The 22,031-nt window shown below is 37.5% G+C and overlaps 1 protein-coding gene across 1 annotated transcript in view; it reads right to left on the minus strand.

Moving 5' to 3' along the window:
* LOC126379687 (uncharacterized) overlaps nt 1-22,031 on the minus strand; it is a 30,322-nt gene continuing 8,291 nt past the window's right edge. Inside the window, exon 3 of the mRNA XM_050028507.1 lies at nt 1-12,313. Coding sequence (XP_049884464.1) covers nt 1,641-12,313 — 10,673 coding nt within the window. The 3' untranslated portion in view covers nt 1-1,640. The remainder of the gene's footprint in view (nt 12,314-22,031) is intronic.

Consider the following 22,031-nt stretch of genomic DNA (forward strand, 5'->3'; position numbering starts at 1 on the left):
ATGTAAATAAGACCAATTTATTATTTTTATCTTAATATTTACAGAATTATCAAAAATATACATTTTGAAGTAAACATGATTAAAAATTCAAAATTAACAAGTTTTATTTGAGTTTCTTTGTTAAATAATGACCCTGATTCCTGCAGACACCTCCTAATTTTATTTTAAGTTATACCCGTCATTTTCTTATCCGCCGAAAAGGAAAGGGACGGATGATTGACAACTGTTAATTTTATAATGAATTAATAACCCGTAAAATAAAATAAAATAGGCTTCTCGCTGGTATGCACGTTTGACGTGTGCTGTAAACTTAATTCTGTCGGGTTATTGGCCAATATACCTCTATAAATATTTGGAGGGTATTTGAAATTCCTGCCTAAAATTGACGTATCCATAAATTTTATGCCTGTTGATTACCCGTCCCTTTCTTTTTCGGCGGATAAGAAAATGACAGGTATAACTTAAAATTAGATGGTGTATATTGGAATCACCACCATTATCACGGATTAACACTTTATTTATAACAATAGATAATTCTTAAGACTAACACCAGCATTCTAAGATGTTAACTCTAACCTTCCTTGACTTTGTTCTCAACTTGAGGTGACCTCAAGGAAGATCAGGAACTTAGCTCAATTCGGTATTCTTAGTGTGGTATTAATAAACTAATCTCAGCTTCGAGACTGCCCGCAAGATCATGTCAATGTGACAGTTCTCATATAAAAACAGAGACTTGAGCATGATATTGAGGGCAGTCTCAGCTGAGATTAGTTTATTAATACCACCCTGAGAAGCCTCAACGTTAACTCAAGTTTACTCCTGCAAGGCGTGACGTCATTTTCGTATTATTATGTTGGCAGTATGACATGCTCGACTCCAGTGAGTAAAGTCCTCGAGTCGACGACTTAAATGTCAACTTGAAATACCAAAATGCTCAGCTGAGGCCGTGTCGAGTGGACATCTTAGAATACGGGTTTAACGGCGTGAAAATTGTCTACCATAAAAAACTTATTAAGTATATAAAAAATAAATGAGGTTTTATTTTAATTTTCAACGCTTTCCTTTTTCAAGGAAGCCTGTGCCCAGCAGGGGGACGTATACAGGGTGTTAGTGACATCGTAACGAATACTAACGGAGATGATTAAGGCCATGATTCTGAGTTAATATCAAGTGGAATTTTCCGTCGCAAAATTCATGATATTTAAAAAATAATATATTTTCATTTATATACTTTTGCGATGGAAAATTCCACTTGATATTAACTCAGAATAATGTGCTGAATCATCCCTCTCAGTATTCGTTACGATGTCACTTATACCCCTTACAAGTACATACAGGTAATCATACAAGTAGGTATAGGTGTGAGTGACACCGTAACTAATACTGAGGGGGATGATTCAGACCATGATTCTGAGTTGATATCAAGTGGAATTTCCTGTCGTTTCGGACATTCATGAGTTTTTTTATATTATTTTCAGTTCTATACTTTTGCGACGGAAAATTCCATTTGATATCAACTCAGAATTATGGTCTGAATCACCCCACAAAGTTTTCGTTACGATGTCACTGACACCCTGTATAGGCTGTTTATATTATGTTATGATCATCATTTAAACACACATCTTAATTCTATCGTTTCCTTAGCTCGTTGTGCTTACTAATTTGGACTGGATTTTCTCAATCGCACTGTAGAGTTCAATTTTTGGTGTATCGTTACAATGTGCAGTTGGTTGGTATTCCTCTATTAGTACATCTTCGAACATAAACGGCTCTTGGTGGTGTTTGGCTATGTGTCTTGATAAAGTATCGACTATAAGGAATTGGAATCCACAAAGTTTGCATTCGATATAATCCTTCACGTCTAACGGAACGTGGTTAACAACGTGTTTGTAGCAAACATCTTCAGTCAAAAAGCAGACTTTGCATTCTCCGCATTTGAACAATTTGATCTTATAAGGTTTTTCACCGGAATACCTAGTTAAATACGTGTTTTGAGTCGTTTGTTTTCTCTGTGATTCAATGGAAACGTTTACGCCATTTTCCTTGCATGTGCCATTGTTGACCGTTTCGCTCGATTTTGCGTTATTTTCAACAGCATCTTCAACATTACATCTTTCGGTATCAATGCTAGGTTTAGTATATACCGATATGACAGCGCTTTCAGTTGAAGCTGTATCCTTGATGGTGGATGCGGCGTTATCTACTGCTGATCCTTCAGTGCCTTCTAGAAACAAGAGTTCGCGATCGTCGCTGATATCAATTATTTCTTGTTCGGTTACTGTCTGTATTTCAGCAACGTTTGCTTCTGTCGTTTCAGTAATTTGTTCCACAATTTCGACATCTGAACCTAAGCTTTTAACATCGTTAAAATCTTCTGTATTGTCACGGTTAGTGTCACGGTGTACGTTAGCGTATGATGCCGCATCGGCAGTTCGCGTGCAGTCGCCTAACATTTCCATTTTGTTTGTAATTATAAAGTTTCCTGCTGCTAATCCCATTTTGTCATGGTGAATGAATTTATGTGTTGTGAGATGATTAGCAGCGAAATCGTACCCACAAGAAGTGCAAGTCAACCTTTGAATATCGTGTTTGCCAATTTTTGTATGCCACTCCAAGATATCGGCTGTTAGGAAGTGAATGGAACATCTAGCACATTTATATAGTTTATTAGTGTATAAACCTAAATTTAATACTTGCTTTGTTGCTTCGTTATGTACATCTCTGATATCACCTGATTCTTTTTCAAGTCCCGGTTCTACTTCAGCGTCACTTCTAACTCTCGCTTCAGTTATGTGTTCCACAATTTCGATATCCGAATCCAAGCTTTGAATACTGTTAGAATCTTCTGAATTTTCGGTGGATTGTACGTGAGCGTCTGATGCCCTATAGGCAGTTTGCGCGTAGTCATCTAACATTTCGGCACTGTTTGTAAATTCAAAGTTTTCTGCTGCTAGTCCCATTTTGTCGTGGTGAATGAATACATGTGTTGCGAGGTGATCCACAGCGAAATCGTACCCACAAGAAGTACAAGTCAACCTTTGAATATCATGTTTGCCATTTCTTGTGTGCCACTCCAAGATATCGCCCGTTAGGAAGTGAATATAACATATATTACACTTATACAACTTATTACTATAACATACAGCCTTTTCTGCATCTAATGCTGACACTTTATTTGTGCTTATATTTTGTACACGTTTCTGAATCTGTGGGAGCATTTTTGTCTGCATTAAATTTACGTCTTCAAAATTCAAATTGACTATATCAAAATCTTCCAATGCGTAGTTATTATCTTTGTGATGTAGCCTCCTGTGTCTCGAGAAACTTTTTTTAGAGAAGGACAGACCACATACACAGGTAAATCCGCTACTGGCGCCGTCACACTTCTCCACGTGAATGTCTAATGTAATGTAACGGAAGAAATTTTTAGAACATTTTTCACAATGGTACAGCCTCGGCGCACTCCGTCTTAAAGACTCCTCAACAATTTTAAAATCTGCTAAACTTAATTTCATCTGTCTGTGTTGTATGTGCATATGTTTCGTTAAAGTGTTGGCGAAGAAACACAAGCCGCAAATTTTACATGTGACACTCGTGGTCAAAGCCTGACCACTTTCATGTTTTTTAACGTGTTTATGTAGACTGTCATAAGACATAAAATGAACGGAACATATGAAGCATTTGTATAATATGTTTCGGTTGTGAGTAGGAACGGCAACTTGAGATCGCGATTTTATGTCGGTTTCCATCGATTTACTAACATTACAATTGACGATATTATGTGCTAAAATGTCACTCTCAATGACGTTAAAGTCTGTAAGACTGAAATTGTACTGCTTGTGATGTATATGAATGTGAGCAGGCAGGACTTTTGCTGCGAAAGATAAACCGCAAATTTTACATACTTCACAATTAGGGCGGCCTGCATTGCAACTACGCAATGTCCTCCTTGTGATACCGTGCAATGTGAGATCGCTTTTTAGTAAAAAATGAGTTGAACAAGAAGAGCATTTGTATAATATATTTCTCTCGGGATTACTCTCGTGTGCGCTTTTGTCGATAGCTTTGTTTAGTGCTATTTGTTTATTGCTAGAAACAATTGAATTATTCTTGGTGACAGGTGGTTTACTTGGCGTTTTATGTTCGTCGTCTGATTCTACTGAACTTACAGTTTCATTGCTCATCTCACTATCGGTGTCTTCATCAGATTTAGCGTCCTTGTTCACGTCATAATCACTGTCTTCATCAGAATTAGCATCATTGTACACATCACTATCAGTATCTTGATCAGATTTAGCATCGTTGTACATGTTTTTATCGGTATTTTGACAATCATTACCAATATAGCAAACATCATTATCGGTGTCATTAGAATTATTGTCCAAGTCATTTTCAGTATGTTTATAAGCATCATTACACACATCACTACCGATGTTATCATCAGCATTAGCATCGTTGCATATGTTATTATCGGTATCTTGATCAGTCTTAGCAATATGGCACACATCATTATCAGTGTTTTCATTAGCATTATTGTCCAAGACAATAGCGTCTTGGATACAGATAGCAGTATCTTCAGCAGCATAAGCATCGTTGCATACATAATTATTGGTGTGTTCATCAGTATTAGCGTCATTGTTCAAGTGATTATAAGTATCTTGATCATCATTAGCATTATTGTCATTTTCAGTATATTCATTAGCATCATTGCACACATCATTACCGCTGTCTTCATCATCATTAGCATCGTTGCATGTGTTATTATCGGTATCTTGATCAGTATTAGCAATATAACACACATCATTATCAGTGTCTTCATTAGCATTATTGTCCAAGACACTATCAGCATCTTCATTAGCATCGTTGCTCATGTTACTATCGGAGTCTTCATCAGCATAAACACCATCGTCGGTTTCCATCGATTTACTAACACTATAATTGACGATATTATGTGCTAACTTGTCACTGTCAATAACGTTAAAATCTTTAAGACTGAAAGTGTACTGCTTGTGATGTATATGAATGTGAGCAGGCAGGACTTTTGCTGCGAAAGTTAAACCGCAAATTTTACATGCTTCGCAATTAGGGCGGCCTGTATTGCAACTACGTAATGTGCTCTTAGTGATACCGTGTAATGTGAGATCGCTTTTTAGTAAAAAATGAGTTGAACAAGAAGAGCATTTGTATATATTTCGGTATATATCAGGTTTGGAACTAGGATTACTCTCGTGTGCGCTTTTGCTAGAATCAATTGAATTATTCTTGGTGACAGTTGGTTTACTTGGCGTTGTATGTTCGTCGTCTGATTCTACTGAACTTACAGTTTCATTGCTCATCTCACTATCGGTGTCTTCATCAGATTTAGCGTCGTTGTACACGTCATAATCACTGTCTTCATCAGAATTAGCATCATTGTACACATCACTATCAGTATCTTGATCAGATTTAGCATCGTTGCACATGTTTTTATCGGTATTTTGATAACCATTACCAATATAGCACACATCATTATCGGTGTCATTAGAATTATTGTCCAAGTCATTTTCAGTATGTTTATAAGCATCATTGCACACATCATTACCGATGTTTCCATCAGTATTTGCATCGTTGCATATGTTGTCATCGTTATCTTGATACGTATTACCAATATAGCACACATTATTATCGGTGTCAGCATTAGCATTATTGTCAAAGACATTTTCAGTATGTTTATTAGCATCATTGCACACATCATTACCGATGTTTTCATCAGCCTTAGCATCGTTGCATATGTTATTATCGGTATCTTGATCAGTCTTAGCAATATGGCACACATCATTATCAGTGTTTTCATTAGCATTATTGTCCAAGACAATAGTGTCTTGGATACAGATAGCAGTATCTTCATCAGCATAAGCATCATTGCATACATAATTATCAGTGTGTCCATCAGTATTAGCATCGTTGCACATGTTATTATCGGTATCTTGATCATCATTAGCATTATTGTCACTTTCAGTATGTTCATTAGCATCATTGCACACATCATTATTGATATCTTCATTAGCATTAGCATCGATGCATATGTTATTATCGGTATCTTGATCAGTATTAGCAATAAAGCACACATCATTATCAGTGACTTCATTAGCATTAGCATTATTGTCCAAGACACTATCAGCATCTTTATAAGCATTAGCATCGTTGCTCATGTTATTATCGGTATCTTGATCATCATCGGGAATATAGCACACATCATTATCGGTGTCAGCATTAGCATTATTGTCCAAGACAATAGTGTCTTGGATACAGATAGCAGTACCTTCGTCAGCATAAGCATCGTTGCATACATAATTATCAGTGTGTCCATCAGTATTAGCATCGTTGCACATGTTATTATCGGTATCTTGATCATCATTAGCGTTATTGTCATTTTCAGTATGTTCATTAGCATCATTGCACACATCATTATCGATGTCTTCATTAGCATTAGCATCGTTGCATATGATATTATCGGTATCTTGATCAGTATTAGCAATATAGCACACATCATTATCGGTGTCATTAGAATTATTGTCCAAGTCATTTTCAGTATGTTTATAAGCATCATTGCACACATCATTACCGATGCTTTCATCAGTATTTGCATCGTTGCATATGTTGTCATCGTTATCTTGATACGTATTACCAATATAGCACACATTATTATCGGTGTCAGCATTAGCATAATTGTCAAAGACATTATCAGTATGTTTATTAGCATCATTGCACACATCATTACCGATGTTTTCATCAGCATTAGCATCGTTGCATATGTTATTATCGGTATCTTGATCATCATTAGCGTTATTGTCATTTTCAGTATGTTCATTAGCATCATTGCACACATCATTATCGATGTCTTCATTAGCATTAGCATCGTTGCATATGATATTATCGGTATCTTGATCAGTATTAGCAATATAGCACACATCATTATCGGTGTCATTAGAATTATTGTCCAAGTCATTTTCAGTATGTTTATAAGCATCATTGCACACATCATTACCGATGCTTTCATCAGTATTTGCATCGTTGCATATGTTGTCATCGTTATCTTGATACGTATTACCAATATAGCACACATTATTATCGGTGTCAGCATTAGCATAATTGTCAAAGACATTATCAGTATGTTTATTAGCATCATTGCACACATCATTACCGATGTTTTCATCAGCATTAGCATCGTTGCATATGTTATTATCGGTATCTTCATCATCATCGGCAATATAGCATACATCATTATCGGTGTCAGCATTAGCATTATTGTCCAAGACATTTTCAGTATGTTCATTAGCATCAATGCACATAGCATTACCGGTGTCTTCATCAGCATTAGCATCGTTGCATATGTTATTATCGGTATCTTGATCAGTATTAGCAATATGGCACACATCATTATCAGTGTTTTCATTTGCATTATTGTCCACGACAATAGTATCTTGGATACAGATAGCAGTATCTTCATCAGCATAAGCGTCATTGCATACACAATTATCGGTGTGTTCATCAGTATTAGAGTCATTGTTCAAGTGAGTATCAGTATCTTGATCATCATTAGCATTATTGTCATTTTCAGTATGTTCATTAGCATCATTGCACACGTCATTACCGGTGTCTTCATTATCATCGTTGCACACATCATTATAAGTGTGTTCATTAGCATTAGCATTATTTTCCAAGACACTATCAGCATCTTCATTAGCATTAGCATCGTTGCTCATGTTATTATCGGAGTCTTCATCAGCATAAGCATCATTATTGCACACATCATGATTGATGTCGTCATCAGCGTTAGCATTGTTGCATATGTTATTATCGGTATCTTGATCAGTATTAGCAATATAGAACACATTATTATCAGTGTGTTCATTAGCATTATTGTCTAAGGCACTATCAGTATCTTCATTAGCATTAGCATTATTGTCTAAGGCACTATCGGTATCTTCATTAGCATTAGCATTTTTGTCTAAGGCACTATCAGTATCTTCATTAGCGTTAGCTTTTTTGTCTAAGGCACTATCAGTATCTTCCTTAGCATTAGCAATATAGCACACATCATTATCGATGTCTTCATCAGCATTAGCATGGTTGCCCACGTCATTATTCGGGCCAATTATAGATTTTGGGTTGGCTTTCAGGGATAGTTTCAAAGATTCTATAGCCGAGGTTGTAGTATCGGTAAAACCTGTAAATGGTTCTTCAGGGTCTGATATGACTTCAGTGTCTGAGTTTTCAGTCTCGTTCAATTTGTCGTCGACAGTTATCATTGGCGCAAAGTTCCTGGTATTGACAGCTTCGTGACTTTGGCCATATTCACCTTCAGAAATGATATTGTGTGCTCCTGAATTTAGTTGCTCTATCTCAACAGTTTTATCTACGAAATCAAGTGGTCTGTGCGGAACAAGTTCGATTACTAAGTCATCACGTGTACACTTGTGGTCTTTATGCTGGACAGAAATATGCGTGGGTAAAGTAACAGACTTAAATTTTAGTCCACACTCCAAGCAAGGGACAGCATAAGATGTGTCATGTCTTTCAGAGTAAACGTGGTTGTTAACTTCATCGTATGATATGAAATTAATATCACAATCGCTGCATTTGTACACACGTCTAAACTTCTCCTTTATTGGGGTTAGATGCACAATGTTGTAATCCGCAATAGAGAGTTCAAAGCAATTCTTGTGTATACTGTTATGTGTGGAAGTTGAGAGAAATTTGAAGCCGCAAATAGAACAGCAGCCACCATCCGCCCCGCAAGTAGGCTCGTGAATTGAAAATGATTTTTTATCACAAAATAAATATTGACAATCGCTACATTGGTATACAAGGTATTTAGGAGCACTTAGTTTTCTTTTGCTGCACGGTACTACTTCAAAAGTAACATTTCGCCCGTTGATATGATGCTTGCACAGGTGCGTGACCAGCTGGGTAATGTCGAAAAGTCGATTGCATTTACTACACTTCTCCTTAAAAATCTTCGCTCCCTTGCAAAACGATTCGGAATGTTTTTCTATAGCTTCAGTCGACGTGAAATGTAGGCCGCAATCGCATTTGTAAAGTCTTACAACGGCTTTGGTTCGTTGAGTTGCAATCGATTTATATTTTTTGCCTGAGGTGGGATGGAAAAGAGTTATTTTAATCATGTCTCTGCTTAATATCTCATTTTTGTGCAAAGTTTCATGCTTCTTATTGCACCTATAGAAAAACAAGTCGCATATTTCACAGCGCTTTCTTTTTTTTCCATATTTGCATCTATGTGGGTGTCTATGAACTGAGCAGCATTTACACTTTTTGCATTGATAATAGTGGAACCTACCTTCATTGTCAGAATTTGTATTTATCTGTGCTCCAAGGTTGTTCTGTTTTAATGTTTCATTGAATTCATTGTCTCTTTTATTGTTGAAGTAAGTTTTAACTGTGTTAGCCAATTTGTGTTGGGTCTGATATGTGCTAGCTATACCTTCAACCTCGCCATGGAGGTTTTCATTGTCAGACATGGTGTTTGTTTGTGTTGCAATGTTGTTCTGTCTCAATGTTTCATTGAATTCCTTGTCTCCTTCTTCGTTGAAGATGACAGTTTTAAATGTGTTTGTGAATTTGTGTTGGGCCTCGTGCATGTCTCTAGCTAAAGGACTGCAAAACTTGCGAGATTTAGCCACACGTTTAAATTGAACTCCTCTGCAACAGATCACATGGTCTGTAAGGGACGATGGGTGAACATGGATATTACACTTAGCGCATTGGAATACTGGTTTTTTATTTTTTTGGCATTTCATGTGGGTATTAAAAACTTCCAAAGAATTGTTTTTGGGAGATATTTTTCTAGGATCAGGTGGTGAAGCTGCTGCGCCGAGAGCTGGCTGATCTTCCTTCAGGACCCTCAATTTGACACCTCTGTCATAGGAATAAATACTTCCCGATAATAAATTCTTCTTCGGTATACTGGTTGAATTTAACATGTCTTCCCACTTTGACGTAAACAGTTCGGTGTAAAGAAAGGTAATAATTTGAAAGGAACCCTTCTTAATTGTATCGTTCAATTCGTGGATATCCTTGTGGTAGTCGAAGCAAGCGCTGTCAAACTTCAAGTCGCAAATATCACAGTGCTCTACTGTGACGTCGTAACTTTCCATGTTGTTGAAATGTTTCTGGCAATGGTCGACGGCCTGGTCGTGGGAGTCGTACAGAATATCACATGATTGACACCGGTACAGTATTTTCCAGACATTTGTTAACTGCGGGTAGTCGTGAAAGCGCATGTGTATTAAATAAGCTAGATGACTAAATTGATTTTTGCAAAGATTACAAGTTTTGTAACGACGCGCGCATTTATGAAATTGGTCATCAAGGAAATAGATTTCACACTTATTACATTTATTGAAATTGGGCATTGGTGGTACGATATATCTTTTGGTTTTCACTGAAATAAACTGGAAGTCCAAAACGGGCATACCTGGGTCTTCGTGAATTGTGAAAAGTTTATCGGACCAGTGGGTGAGGCCACAAATTTTACAGATTCCCCTTACAGCGTGAAACCATTTAGATGTGCATTTGCGTTCCTCGTGTATCTGCAGTCGTGAGTCTGTGAAATAGCAGCAGCAATACTCACAGTAATACACTATCAACTTCTTCCGAGTCATCGCAACTAACTTCTGTCGTTTTGCTGAAGTTGATGGCTTAGCTCCTGTTAGTTTTCTCTTTACTCTAACTTTTGAGTCCATTTCAATTGTATATTGTTTTATGTACTCAACCAAGATTAAATCCTGCTTCGTTAAATCCAGCGTCTGATGCCAATGTTTGTGTTCGTCTACAGATGAAACGTGTATCGGTAGACTGCAGTTCTCGCAGTTTACTGAAGCTCCTTTGCATTCAGTTATGACATGATTGAAGAATTCCTTCTCGCAAAAATATAGTCCACACTTAGGGCATTCGTTTAGGACTTTCCCGTAAATATTGTCTTCGCAAACGTAAACGTTGAAATTGTACGTGTGCTGGTGTTGAAATTGGTGTACCAGTGCGTCTGTAACTTTGATATTGCGAAGACACGTTGTACACTGCCAGTTATCTATCACGTCTTTGTCCTGTAAACAGTGTTTGGAGTGCAGTGCACCAACCGCACACGATGTAAAGTGCAACGGACACTTGTTGCATTTATACAACACTGATTTTGGAACAGGTTGTTTCTTACGGCCAACTGTTGGGATTGGCGTTTCTCTCTGGGGCAGTTTAGAGGGATTTGTGTCAGTCTTCTCCGAAGAGCTGCCTTTCGCTGTGAAAATCGATTTGTGTGCAGTGGTAATGTGTAAGTTATGGGCCGTTGGTTGGTCAGAGACAAGCTCACAGTGCGGGCACTGTCCATTATATGCCACTTGAATCAAATCTATATCACTTGTAGAGTGATTATGTATCACGTGTTTTATGTAACACCTCCTCATTTTAAAGAAGAATCCGCAGATGATGCAGTGCCAAAAGCGACGATTAGATTCAGTGTTTAAACTTTGCTGACTGCCCTGGACTTTGAGCGTGCCTTTTTTACCAAACCCTTTCGTTGGAATTGATACTTTTTGCAGTGCAGATTTTTCCTTGTCCACATATATATCATCATTTTCATATAAATGATCAATAAGCGATTCTGAGTCGGGAAAATTTACTTGGCAATAGCTGTAGTATTTACCAACAGCACCGGTGTTTTTGTCAGTATGGTTTCTGTCTTTGGCTGTTGATTTTATGGCTTCATTGGCATGGATATCGAATGAATGCGCAGTCCTGTTGTGGACTTGCAACGTATTGGTTGTAGGGAATAGAATCTGACACTCTTTACAGTAGCAAGGACTACTTTCTAGCCAAGGTCCCCAGTTCTGTAGTAACACTACAACATTTTTGGCCACATCTGTATCTTTTTCTTTGGACACTTGTGGATCATTATACCCAGCATCGTTATCTGAACCTCTTGCGTCGTCTTCTTCGGTATTACTGCAGTCATTACGAATACTGTCAGTTTGGGTGCAATCGGAAGGGATAGCCCTTCCTAGAGCGATAGACCGAGTCGACTCTTCTGTAGATATATCAGTCGCTTCCTTGCGTTCACAGTTATTACCTTCTACCTCTTCTTTGACCGCAGTTTGTTTTACTTTAATTGGTTTCCGACGAAAAACCAGAACGGATTCACCATTCTGGTATCGTTCATGTATTCGCAAATTGTTTCGTTTGCAACCTAGTATTGTTTTGTCTTGTCTTTGGTTGTGGGGAGAATCCTCGTCGTCGTCAGCTTCGAGGTCCATTGTGTCGTCTGTAAAAGGATAAAGGTACAATAAATCCATCCATCTATTTTAAGAATAGTATTTAACCGTATCTCAAATTATTCCCATTATCTTCACCAAATTATACCTTTGTTTCACCTAAAATACTAATTGTGCACCAAAATATGCTAACTAAAATAGTTCGTAACGAGCACTTATTTATTAACTGTTGCATACTTGTAAAAATGAAATGTAGTCTTTAATATTAAAGGAACACCCAATATTTTAGCTTCAAATAAAAAAAAAACTTCTAAATAGTATATTTAGCACTATATTCAATTGGTGTATATTTAATAGTATATTTAGAAGTATATTTAATGTATGTACTTTTATTTATTAAACTTAAGCACTACTTATATAAAATTATAGGACGCACATTAGGTATTTAAGAACATCATCATCATCAGCCGTACGACGCCCACTGCTGGGCATAGGCCTCCCCCAAGGATCTCCACGACGATCGGTCCTGCGCTGCCCGCAGAACAGAATTGGAATATTTGGTGCAAGATTAGTATTTTTAGTGCACGAATAATATATTTGTTGTAAAATTCGAATATTTTCTGCGAGGTATAAATAATAAAGTGTTAAATTTTGGTGCTACTTTTGAACTTGTTAGTGCTACATAATTTGTTGGTAGAGTTGTTTATTTGTAGAAAAATAGTTTTATGGGTATTGGTAGTAGGCTGAGCTGTAGGCCATCTACGTGGTCCACAGGTGGCGGATAGTGGAACGGCCATCAGATAAAATGGTTTGATGCGAATATAGAAATAAGCAGTCCCCGACCAAACAGCGACATGATTAGCAGAACGTAGTGGGTAGCTCACTGGGACGGGCTAACCTATAAAATACTACTTAGGTTCTATGACGATCTTGTAACGTAGCGATTAGGCGCCGCTACTTCAAAAGCGCACCCCTGATGCCGGGCAGCAGCGGTATCAGTACTGATTGGAGGCCGAGAAAATGGATTCTGGTAGGGCTCTAGCTAGAACATCACCGATTGAGAAATTGGTCGGTGTACTGCGAAATGGAAGGCGATTGGGGCAACCACCGTTCTACACGCCCTATCTATGGAGTAATGGTGATTACTCCACCGACAAGAGCGCAGCTCTTAAATAAAAAGAGAGAGTTTTATGGGTGTACGGTTAATATTTTAGAGGGACATGTAACCAAAGATTTCTGGTGAACGGAAAGTTATTTTCCATATTATAAATGGGAAAGTGTGTTTTTTTAGTCCGTCTTTCACGACAAAACGGAGCGATGAATTGACGTGTTTTTAAGTGGAGATAGTTAAAGGGATGGAGAGTGACACAGGCTATATTTTGTCTCTTTCTGACCCCCAACTTCCCTAAAATGGGGGGTGGAAGATTGTATGGAGCATTCCGCAATTCAATCAATCAATCAATCAATAATACTTTATTGCACAACGACATATACAAAGGACATAAACATACGAATAAAAACATAAGTACAATAGGCGGCCTTATTGCTAAATAGCAATTTCTGCCAGGCAACCTTAGGGTGAAAGAAGTTAGGCAATTTTCAATGTAGAAAGCTAAAAATTGATATGTCGCCTATTTGCATCATTTTTTTTGTAGAAATCTGTTCCAACCCCTTCAAAGAGGGGATGTTATTTTATATGGGACGTAGTAAACTAAATTTTAGCCGTGGGCAAAAGCTACTAAAATATAAATGATTTTATTTTTTTACCGTGACTTATTGTTGATTTGCCGCAGATGGCATTAACTACTTGGCCGGACAAAGGGGGAGCGCTGAAGGCTCTCACCCGGTACAACGTTTAAGACAACAGGCCTGAGGGTGCTCAGTCGGGCGGGAACCTCAGCTCAGGGCGTCGTCTGAGAGGAAAAATATTTGAAAGAATTAATCGACCCTAGCGGGTCGATAGCGATAAGCGCTGAATAAGGGAAATCGTCGACCACGCCGGCGGGGTCGGTATCGGGGTCCTGAAGTGTTTGGTGTCGCGAGCTGATTGGCTGCCTCTATGGCTAGAGTAATCGGGTCGTCGGGATCGTATATTACGTCCTTCGGATAAATGAAAAGCAATTTATAACACAAAGTAATTTATTGACTTTCTTCTTACAAATATACATTATACGTTAATCAGCATAATCACATGTCATAGAGAATTTTGTATTAAATTTATTGATATATAAGTATCGTAGAGAAAGCGCCATATAAAACTTGACGCTAACTTAAATATTAACTTATATATTCATACGCAGCGGTATAGGATTAATAAAATCATGAAAAATCCGAAAGGAAGATGATCCGTGCATCGGAAGGCACGTTAAGCCGTTGGTCCCGATTACTACTTACTGATGTAAGTGAGTAATCATTACATGAGGCATGTCAGGGGCCTTTGGCTGCTCAATAATAACCCTGACACCGGGGTTGCTGAGGTTGGTAATCCATCTCACAACCCACACTATAGAAGATCAAAAATCACTTAGGTACAGTCGTGATCACTTAGGTAATATCATGTACTCACTTCAAAACCCTGTCGCACTATTTGTCATTTAATGAGAGTTACGGTTTAATTTGTGACTGTAAGTAATTTAAAAGAATTATTAAGAAAGGGATAGCGACAAAATTATTATTTTTGAAGTAAGGTAGAAAATCTAGAAAAAAGTACAAAATGGGTCATATCTCCTAAACCGTAAATAATCGCTGAACATATATGGGGGTGTTTCTGGTAGCTAATGCGCCCCTCTATCCAATTTTTCATTTTTAACGTGAACTTCTGGGCCACCCTGTACATATTAGTGCTCGTGACCGTACGGTCGACCTATTACCATCACAGCGCGTGGTGATTCGTAACGCGATCGGGTTATAAATATCTACATGTTGCCAGTTCGTGACCTAAACGCGTACTTCGGAAAGTCAGAGAATGCATCGCTATTTCTGTTCTAACTTTTCGTCCCACATTTGAGCGCTCATACTCAATCACATCACTAATTTAAGAGTCGGTGTAGCATTCTCCATGCTACTTTTTAGGAAAAATTAGGGCAGTGGTATCCCTCTTGCCTTCCGCCCCGCAGTACTCTGTCTGACGCGAGTGGGATGTTCAATCTACGATACTTATATATTTATGGTTATTATACAGGTTAGTCACACTGTAACGAATACTGAGGGGGATGATTCAGACCATGATTCTGAGTTGATATCAAGTGGAATTTCCTATAGGAAAATTCATGAAAATTTTAGTGCTTTTTTATATTATTTTGGAAATTCCACTTGATATCAACTCAGAATCATGGTCTGAATCATCCCTCAAAGCTTTCGTTACGATGTCACTAACACCCTGTATAGAATATTGTATTAAATTACATAGTGTGTGTGTGTGTGTAGAATTACATTGCTATCTGAGTTTTGGACTTCACCTATATTATACAGGACGTTAGCGACACCGTAACGAATACTGAGGGATGATTCAGCTCATGATTCTGAGTTAATATCAAGTGGAATTTTCCGTCGCGATTCATGACTTTTTTGTTCTTTAAATTTATTTTCAATTCTATACTTTTGCGACGGTAATTTTCATTTGACAACCCAGAATCATGGTCCGAATCATGCACTAAATTTTTCGTTAAGATGTCATAACATTTACAATTTATTTTCTTAAAATAGTTTTAACTGACAAAGTAATAATAACTTAAGGTTAAACACACCATTCAATGGTGCTGATACCAGTAGAGACCATCTAATGTTATTTCAAGATATACCTGTCATTTTCTTATCCGCCGAAAAGGTAAGAGACGGGTAATCGACAGGCATAAAATTATATGCAGAAATTTAAACAACTTTCTTGAAATTTTACATAGGCCAATAACCCGACAGAATTAAGTTGACAGCACACGTCAAATTAATTGCATACCAGCGAGACGCCTGTTTGATTCGCCCGTGTTCATTCATTCGCTCATTCATTTTACAATTGACAGCTGTCAATCATCCGTCCCTTTCCTTTTCGCGCGGATTAAAAATGACAGGTGTAACTTAAAATAAAATTAGGAGGTGTCTGCAGGAATAAGGGACAATAGGTGGTAATATTCTTCGAAATTATTTATAAAGTAAGATGCCTATAACAAATAAGTTATTATATTTATAAATAAACCTTTAGAAAATGAAATGGTTTGTATTATGCTTGAGTAAATCAATCTGTACAATGAACTATTCACCGAAGCAACCATTTAGACGTAGACACACACGCTGGTGTCGATTTTATTAAAACTATGAGCGTAGAATAAAGAATAATTCTACGCATACTCTCCGCTCCCCACCAGCGACTCGGCTAGATTTACCCCACCCCCGCTCGGTCTCACTTTAGTATGGGCGTCTGACGTCACACACACAGATGCGCGTGAACGATCATTTTGATACTTGGGTCGTTCTTCTTTTTTATCGACAATAAAAAGACATTTTCTCGATTTATCGGATTTAACATCTTTAAAATTATAACGGCAATAATTATTTTAAAACATCATATAAATATGTGTCTGTAGAGGACTATTTCGTGGTTCTCTTTATCTTGGTAACATACTTTTCTTTGCAGGCGCATTCCAAAAAATATTGTGACAGAGTGGCCCTTTTCATCGGAGACAGCATTTCAATTTACCACTCTGTCACAGAATTTTGTGAAAAACGATCAAGCTACGTTAATAACTAATTGAGGAACCGATTAGTATTTTGCTTGTATTTTGAGTATAATAAGATAACTATATTTTTGGACAATCAAAACATGAAATAAAATTCTAAAACATAACTTATCAGAAGCAGAACGAAGGACAGATCATTGTCGATAAAAAAGAAGAACGACCCACTTGCTTCTGTATTTTTGTAACACCACAATTTCTACGAACACATGGTCGCAATAAAACATTTCTATTTCTAATGTAGATCATGGTGTAAGAAGACCTTGGATGCTCAAAGATGATAACCTTTCTAATGAGTTTCTGTGCATAAACTGCATATAATCTCTTTCCTGACACTTGATACAGAAATAAAGGAACTTGGTAGTCTCAGTAGTTCCTTTAGTTCCTTTGAAGGAACTACAAGGACAGAAAATGCTCAGTAGTTCCTTCAGAGGAACTGCTAAAGGAACTGCTGAGAATAGAGGAATCCTATGACAAGCCGCCATTGCTAGCCCTTTGATGACGTAAGTGTTACCATTAAATTGGTATCTCCAATATTCCAAAGACGTAAATTTTATTATTGAAAATTAAGAGATTACTGACTAATGTATTTGACTACTATTGCTTATCACATATATAAAAATCATTTACTGTAAGTAAATCTTTTACTAAAAGTTCAAAATTTCCTTGCAAAGTAAATATAAAAACATTGGTCGTTGGTAATTTATTTTTTACAAAATGGCAACGCAGGGTGGGATGACGTCAGCTGGGCTAACCTTGAAATGTTAGCTGTCACTTTTGAGCATACCTGGTTTTCTTATACCATAAAAGTCTGCGTAAAACGAGGATTTTTGTATGAAGTGTCCGAGGTGATAGTAAAATCATTACTTCTACATATTCCTAAACATAAATATCTTGTGAATATGCTAATTAAAAAACAATCAAGTATCATGGCGATAATGATTTTAAACACGCACAGAAGAGGAAGCCGGTTCTTTCGCGATATATACAGGGTATTAGAGACACCGTAGCGAAAACTTTGAGGGATAATTCTGATTCTGACTATGATTCCGAGTTGATATCAAGTGGAATTTTCCGTAAAAACACTACAATTTTCCGATAGGAAATTCAACTTGATATCAACTCAGAATCATGGTCTGAGTCATCTTAAAGTTTTCGTCACTAACACTAACTTATGGTTAAACGTAATAATTATGGTTTTACAGTCATTGATACAAAAAAAAATATATTTACAGTTTAATTATAATTCTCACATTATTCTCAATGTCTCGGGTTCAGTGGCAGCCCTAGCAAAATATTTAGGTGGTGCTAGACCTCAAAGTGGCACCGCTCAGCCTCTTAAAATACAAAATTTTTCGATTCATTTATGGCCACCGAAATTCTCTTATTTAAATCTATGAAAACTGATGTTTACGACCACCCGGTATGAGTTTTATGTGGCCGAAATCTAACCCGATGAAGTTTTAATTCGCGGCCACGGTGAAGCAATCTTGGTTGATTTTGCTCAGGTGTTCAGGTTACACACCCGATCACTCTACCCATATGTTGGGTGAAGACATTGAACGTATACTGAAGTTGTGGCTTTGCTACTGCCCGATTCAAACGCATCGTCTGATAGATTGAATAGTGTAATAACCCCTAAAACTTTGTAGGAAAACAATAGTGCTAAGGTGGTTAAATTCGTCACAGTTTTGTATTATTGGGTAGTTTCCTAGGTTAATGACAAATTATGATATTCTGATTACTAAATGAAGACAGATCTAAAGCTGACAAAAAACGTTTTCTTTCATCTATTCAACTTATTTATAAATAATAAAGAAAAATGTATATAATAAGTGCGACATTTTATCACGTTTTTCTTTGACGTCACAGGTTGCTTTTACATACAAATTCCATGATAATTCCGTGTTTTGACGTTTAGTAAAAAGTAACTGATTTGACTAGTTGGAAACTACCTTAAATTTCATTAACATTTAATAAAGCCTGTCAATCCAAGACCACGATATCGTCAAGGGACATTCTGTCAACATCATCAGCTGTGTCCGACGTTCTAGAAACGTCCTTCTCATTTTCCGAGTCAAAATCAGAACTGACGTTGCCTTCGCTCGTTGTACTCACTAGCTTCGACTGTATCTTGTCAATGCCATTGTAAAGTTCAATCTTTGGAGTTCCGTGGCAAATGACGTTTGGATGGTATTCCTCTACTAAAACCTCTTCCAGTTTAAATGGCTCACGGTGATGTTTAGTTATGTGATTCCCTAAGGAATTGAATATAAGAAATTGGAACCCGCATAGCTTGCATTCTATATAATCTTTCTGGTCTAATGGTGTATGTTTTAAAACGTGTTTATAGCAATTACGTTGCGTTAGGAAGCAAACATTGCATTCTCCACACTTGTACAATTTTATCTTATAAGATTTTTTATCGGAATCGCTAGTTATACATGTATTATGAGACGTCTGTTCTTTTGGCTCATTTTCTGTGGGCCCGTTACTCTCTGTTAAAGGAATGTTCGATTTTACATTGTCTTGGCTCGCATTTTCATCTTTAAATTCTTCGGTGGCAACGCTAGGTTGAGTATTTATGTGTGGTTCTTCGCTTTCGAAGGTTCGAATCGTATTTTCGGCTATGGATGCAATGTTATCTATTGCTGATCCTTCAGCGCCGTCTAGAATCAACTGTATGCTACTGTCGCTGATGTCGCCTGCATCTTCTTCAATTTTCTCTTCTAAATCAACATCGCCTGGCTCAGTTGTCTCTATAATTGGTTCCACAATTTCCACGTCCGAACTTAAGCTTTTAACGTCGTTGAAAACTTCTGAATTGTCATTGGAGATTGCATTATCTGATGCCGCATCAGAAGTTAGCGTGCAGTCACCTAAAATTTCGCTATTGCTTGTAATTTCAAAGTTTTCTGCTGCCAATTCCATTTTGTCATGGTGAATGACTACATGTGTTGCAAGATCAGTCTCAGTGAAATCGTTCCCACAAGATGTACAAGTCAACCTCGGAACATCATGCTTGTCATTTCTTGTGTGCAAATCCAAAATATCAGCTGTAAGGAAGTGAATAGAACATCTATCACACCTATACAGCTTATTGGTGTATAAATCTGTATTTAATGTTGACACTTTCTCAGTCAGTTCTTTCATTTCATCTTCAGCAACATTCTCCACATCATTTTGTTGTGTATTTGTCAAATCTTCTTCCCTTAAATTAATCTCTTCGAAGTTTAAATTTAATATGAGAAAATCTTTGTATGCAAAGTTGTTTTCTATATGATGGATTCTTCTATGCTTCAACAACGTAGCTTTAGAAAACAACAATCCACATATATCGCATTTGCTTTTGGCAATGGTATTCTTACAACTCGTCGAGTGTTTTAGAAACGTGTCGCGGAGGACGAAGTTAGTTGAACAAATTTCGCAATGATAAAGCTTATTAATATCGCCTTTCGTTGTCTCATTGGCGCCGCCTTTTGCATCTAATTCGATGTCGTCAATAATGTTCAATTCTTCACGAGTGAATTTAAATTGGTCGTGATGTATATACACATGTGAGGGTAGACTAAGTTCGGTGAATGTCAAACCGCAAATTTCGCATTTATCTTTATGTTTCACCTCTGTGTGTCCAAACCGCTTGCTGTGGTGCGACAGGAGACCACGTTGTCTTATAAAATGTAATGAGCATACAGAGCATTTATATATATTCCGGTTGTATAGACCCAGGTCTATTTTGGATAAAACGTCAGGATGAAGCGATCGATACTTTTTCTTGGTTGTTTTATCGACCGCATTCTTTGGTGTAGTTTGTTCGTCGTCACAGTCTACCGAATTAACTGAGTCATTACAAACATCAATGTCGGTATCTATCTCAACATCAGTACTAGCATTAGCAACATCGACGTCGTTACTGCGCGTGGGTTCAGCGTCTTCAGTAGAATCGATGTTTGGCGGTCCAAGGAAAACCAATTTTCCTTCATCGTAATATTGCAAGACGCACACGGCATCTCGTTTAAGCTTCATAAATTTATGATGGTATTCTATGTGTCGGCACAAAGTAGCGGAGTTCAGGAAACGTAATCCGCAATGTTTGCATGTAAAGTTCGGCGATTCGTGCGGAGTTGTCGTGTGAATGTGTTCCGTTAACTGATATAGTCTTATGAAGTTAGCAAAGCAAATGTTACATTGGAAGATACTGCTACAGCTAAGCCCCTTCTCCGACAATTTAGCCAACGAAATCACATGAAAATCATCTTTAGTTAAATTCTGATTTTCATGGTGCATTGGTATATGTTTCTTAAGAGTTGCATCAGTAAAGTCGAGATGACAGAATTGACAAGTCTCTTTATTAGAAGACGGCGTGTTTTGGGTGTGCACTATAGATATGTGGCCGAAAACAGTCATCTCCACTAAGAAATGTAGCGTACAGTGACCGCATTTGTACAAAATATTTTCAACGTTGATTATTTGGCCTTTCATTTTTTTATTGAAAGACAAAGTTGCGGCGTCTATAGAACCTGTACTCAGTTCAGAGTCAGATCTGTCTCCATTGTCTGAATCGACGACTGAATCCTCCACGTCGTCCACAACTTCCATCGGCTCAACGTCTCTGGCCTTCGCAACCTCGCGACTTTGACCATATTCGCCATCAGAATTGTAATCCACAACAGTTACGGGCCCAACAGATTTCAGCTTGAAATTCTCTCGTTTCAATTTCTTTTTAACGTGATGAATATACTTGTGTCTGTCTAGAGTATATATACTGAATACATAACCGCATATTGGACACGGTGCCGTTTTGACATTGTGTTTTTCTCTGAAAAAGTGAGCGCGTAGAGCGTAACGGTTTATGAAATGGACTTTGCATATGTGACATTTAAACAAATTATTGCTGTACGAGTTCCATGACATAGCTGACAACGTTTTCTTAGAGCAATGCACCTCTGTCGGACTCTGACGTGCAGCATTATTTGCTTTGGATCCAGCAGCAGATTGTGCCTTTACTTTTTCTTTGATGGCAGATTTTGGACTGTTCTGT

Source organism: Pectinophora gossypiella, chromosome 29, assembly GCF_024362695.1.
Source record: "Pectinophora gossypiella chromosome 29, ilPecGoss1.1, whole genome shotgun sequence".
Taxonomy (NCBI): Eukaryota; Metazoa; Arthropoda; class Insecta; order Lepidoptera; family Gelechiidae; genus Pectinophora; species Pectinophora gossypiella.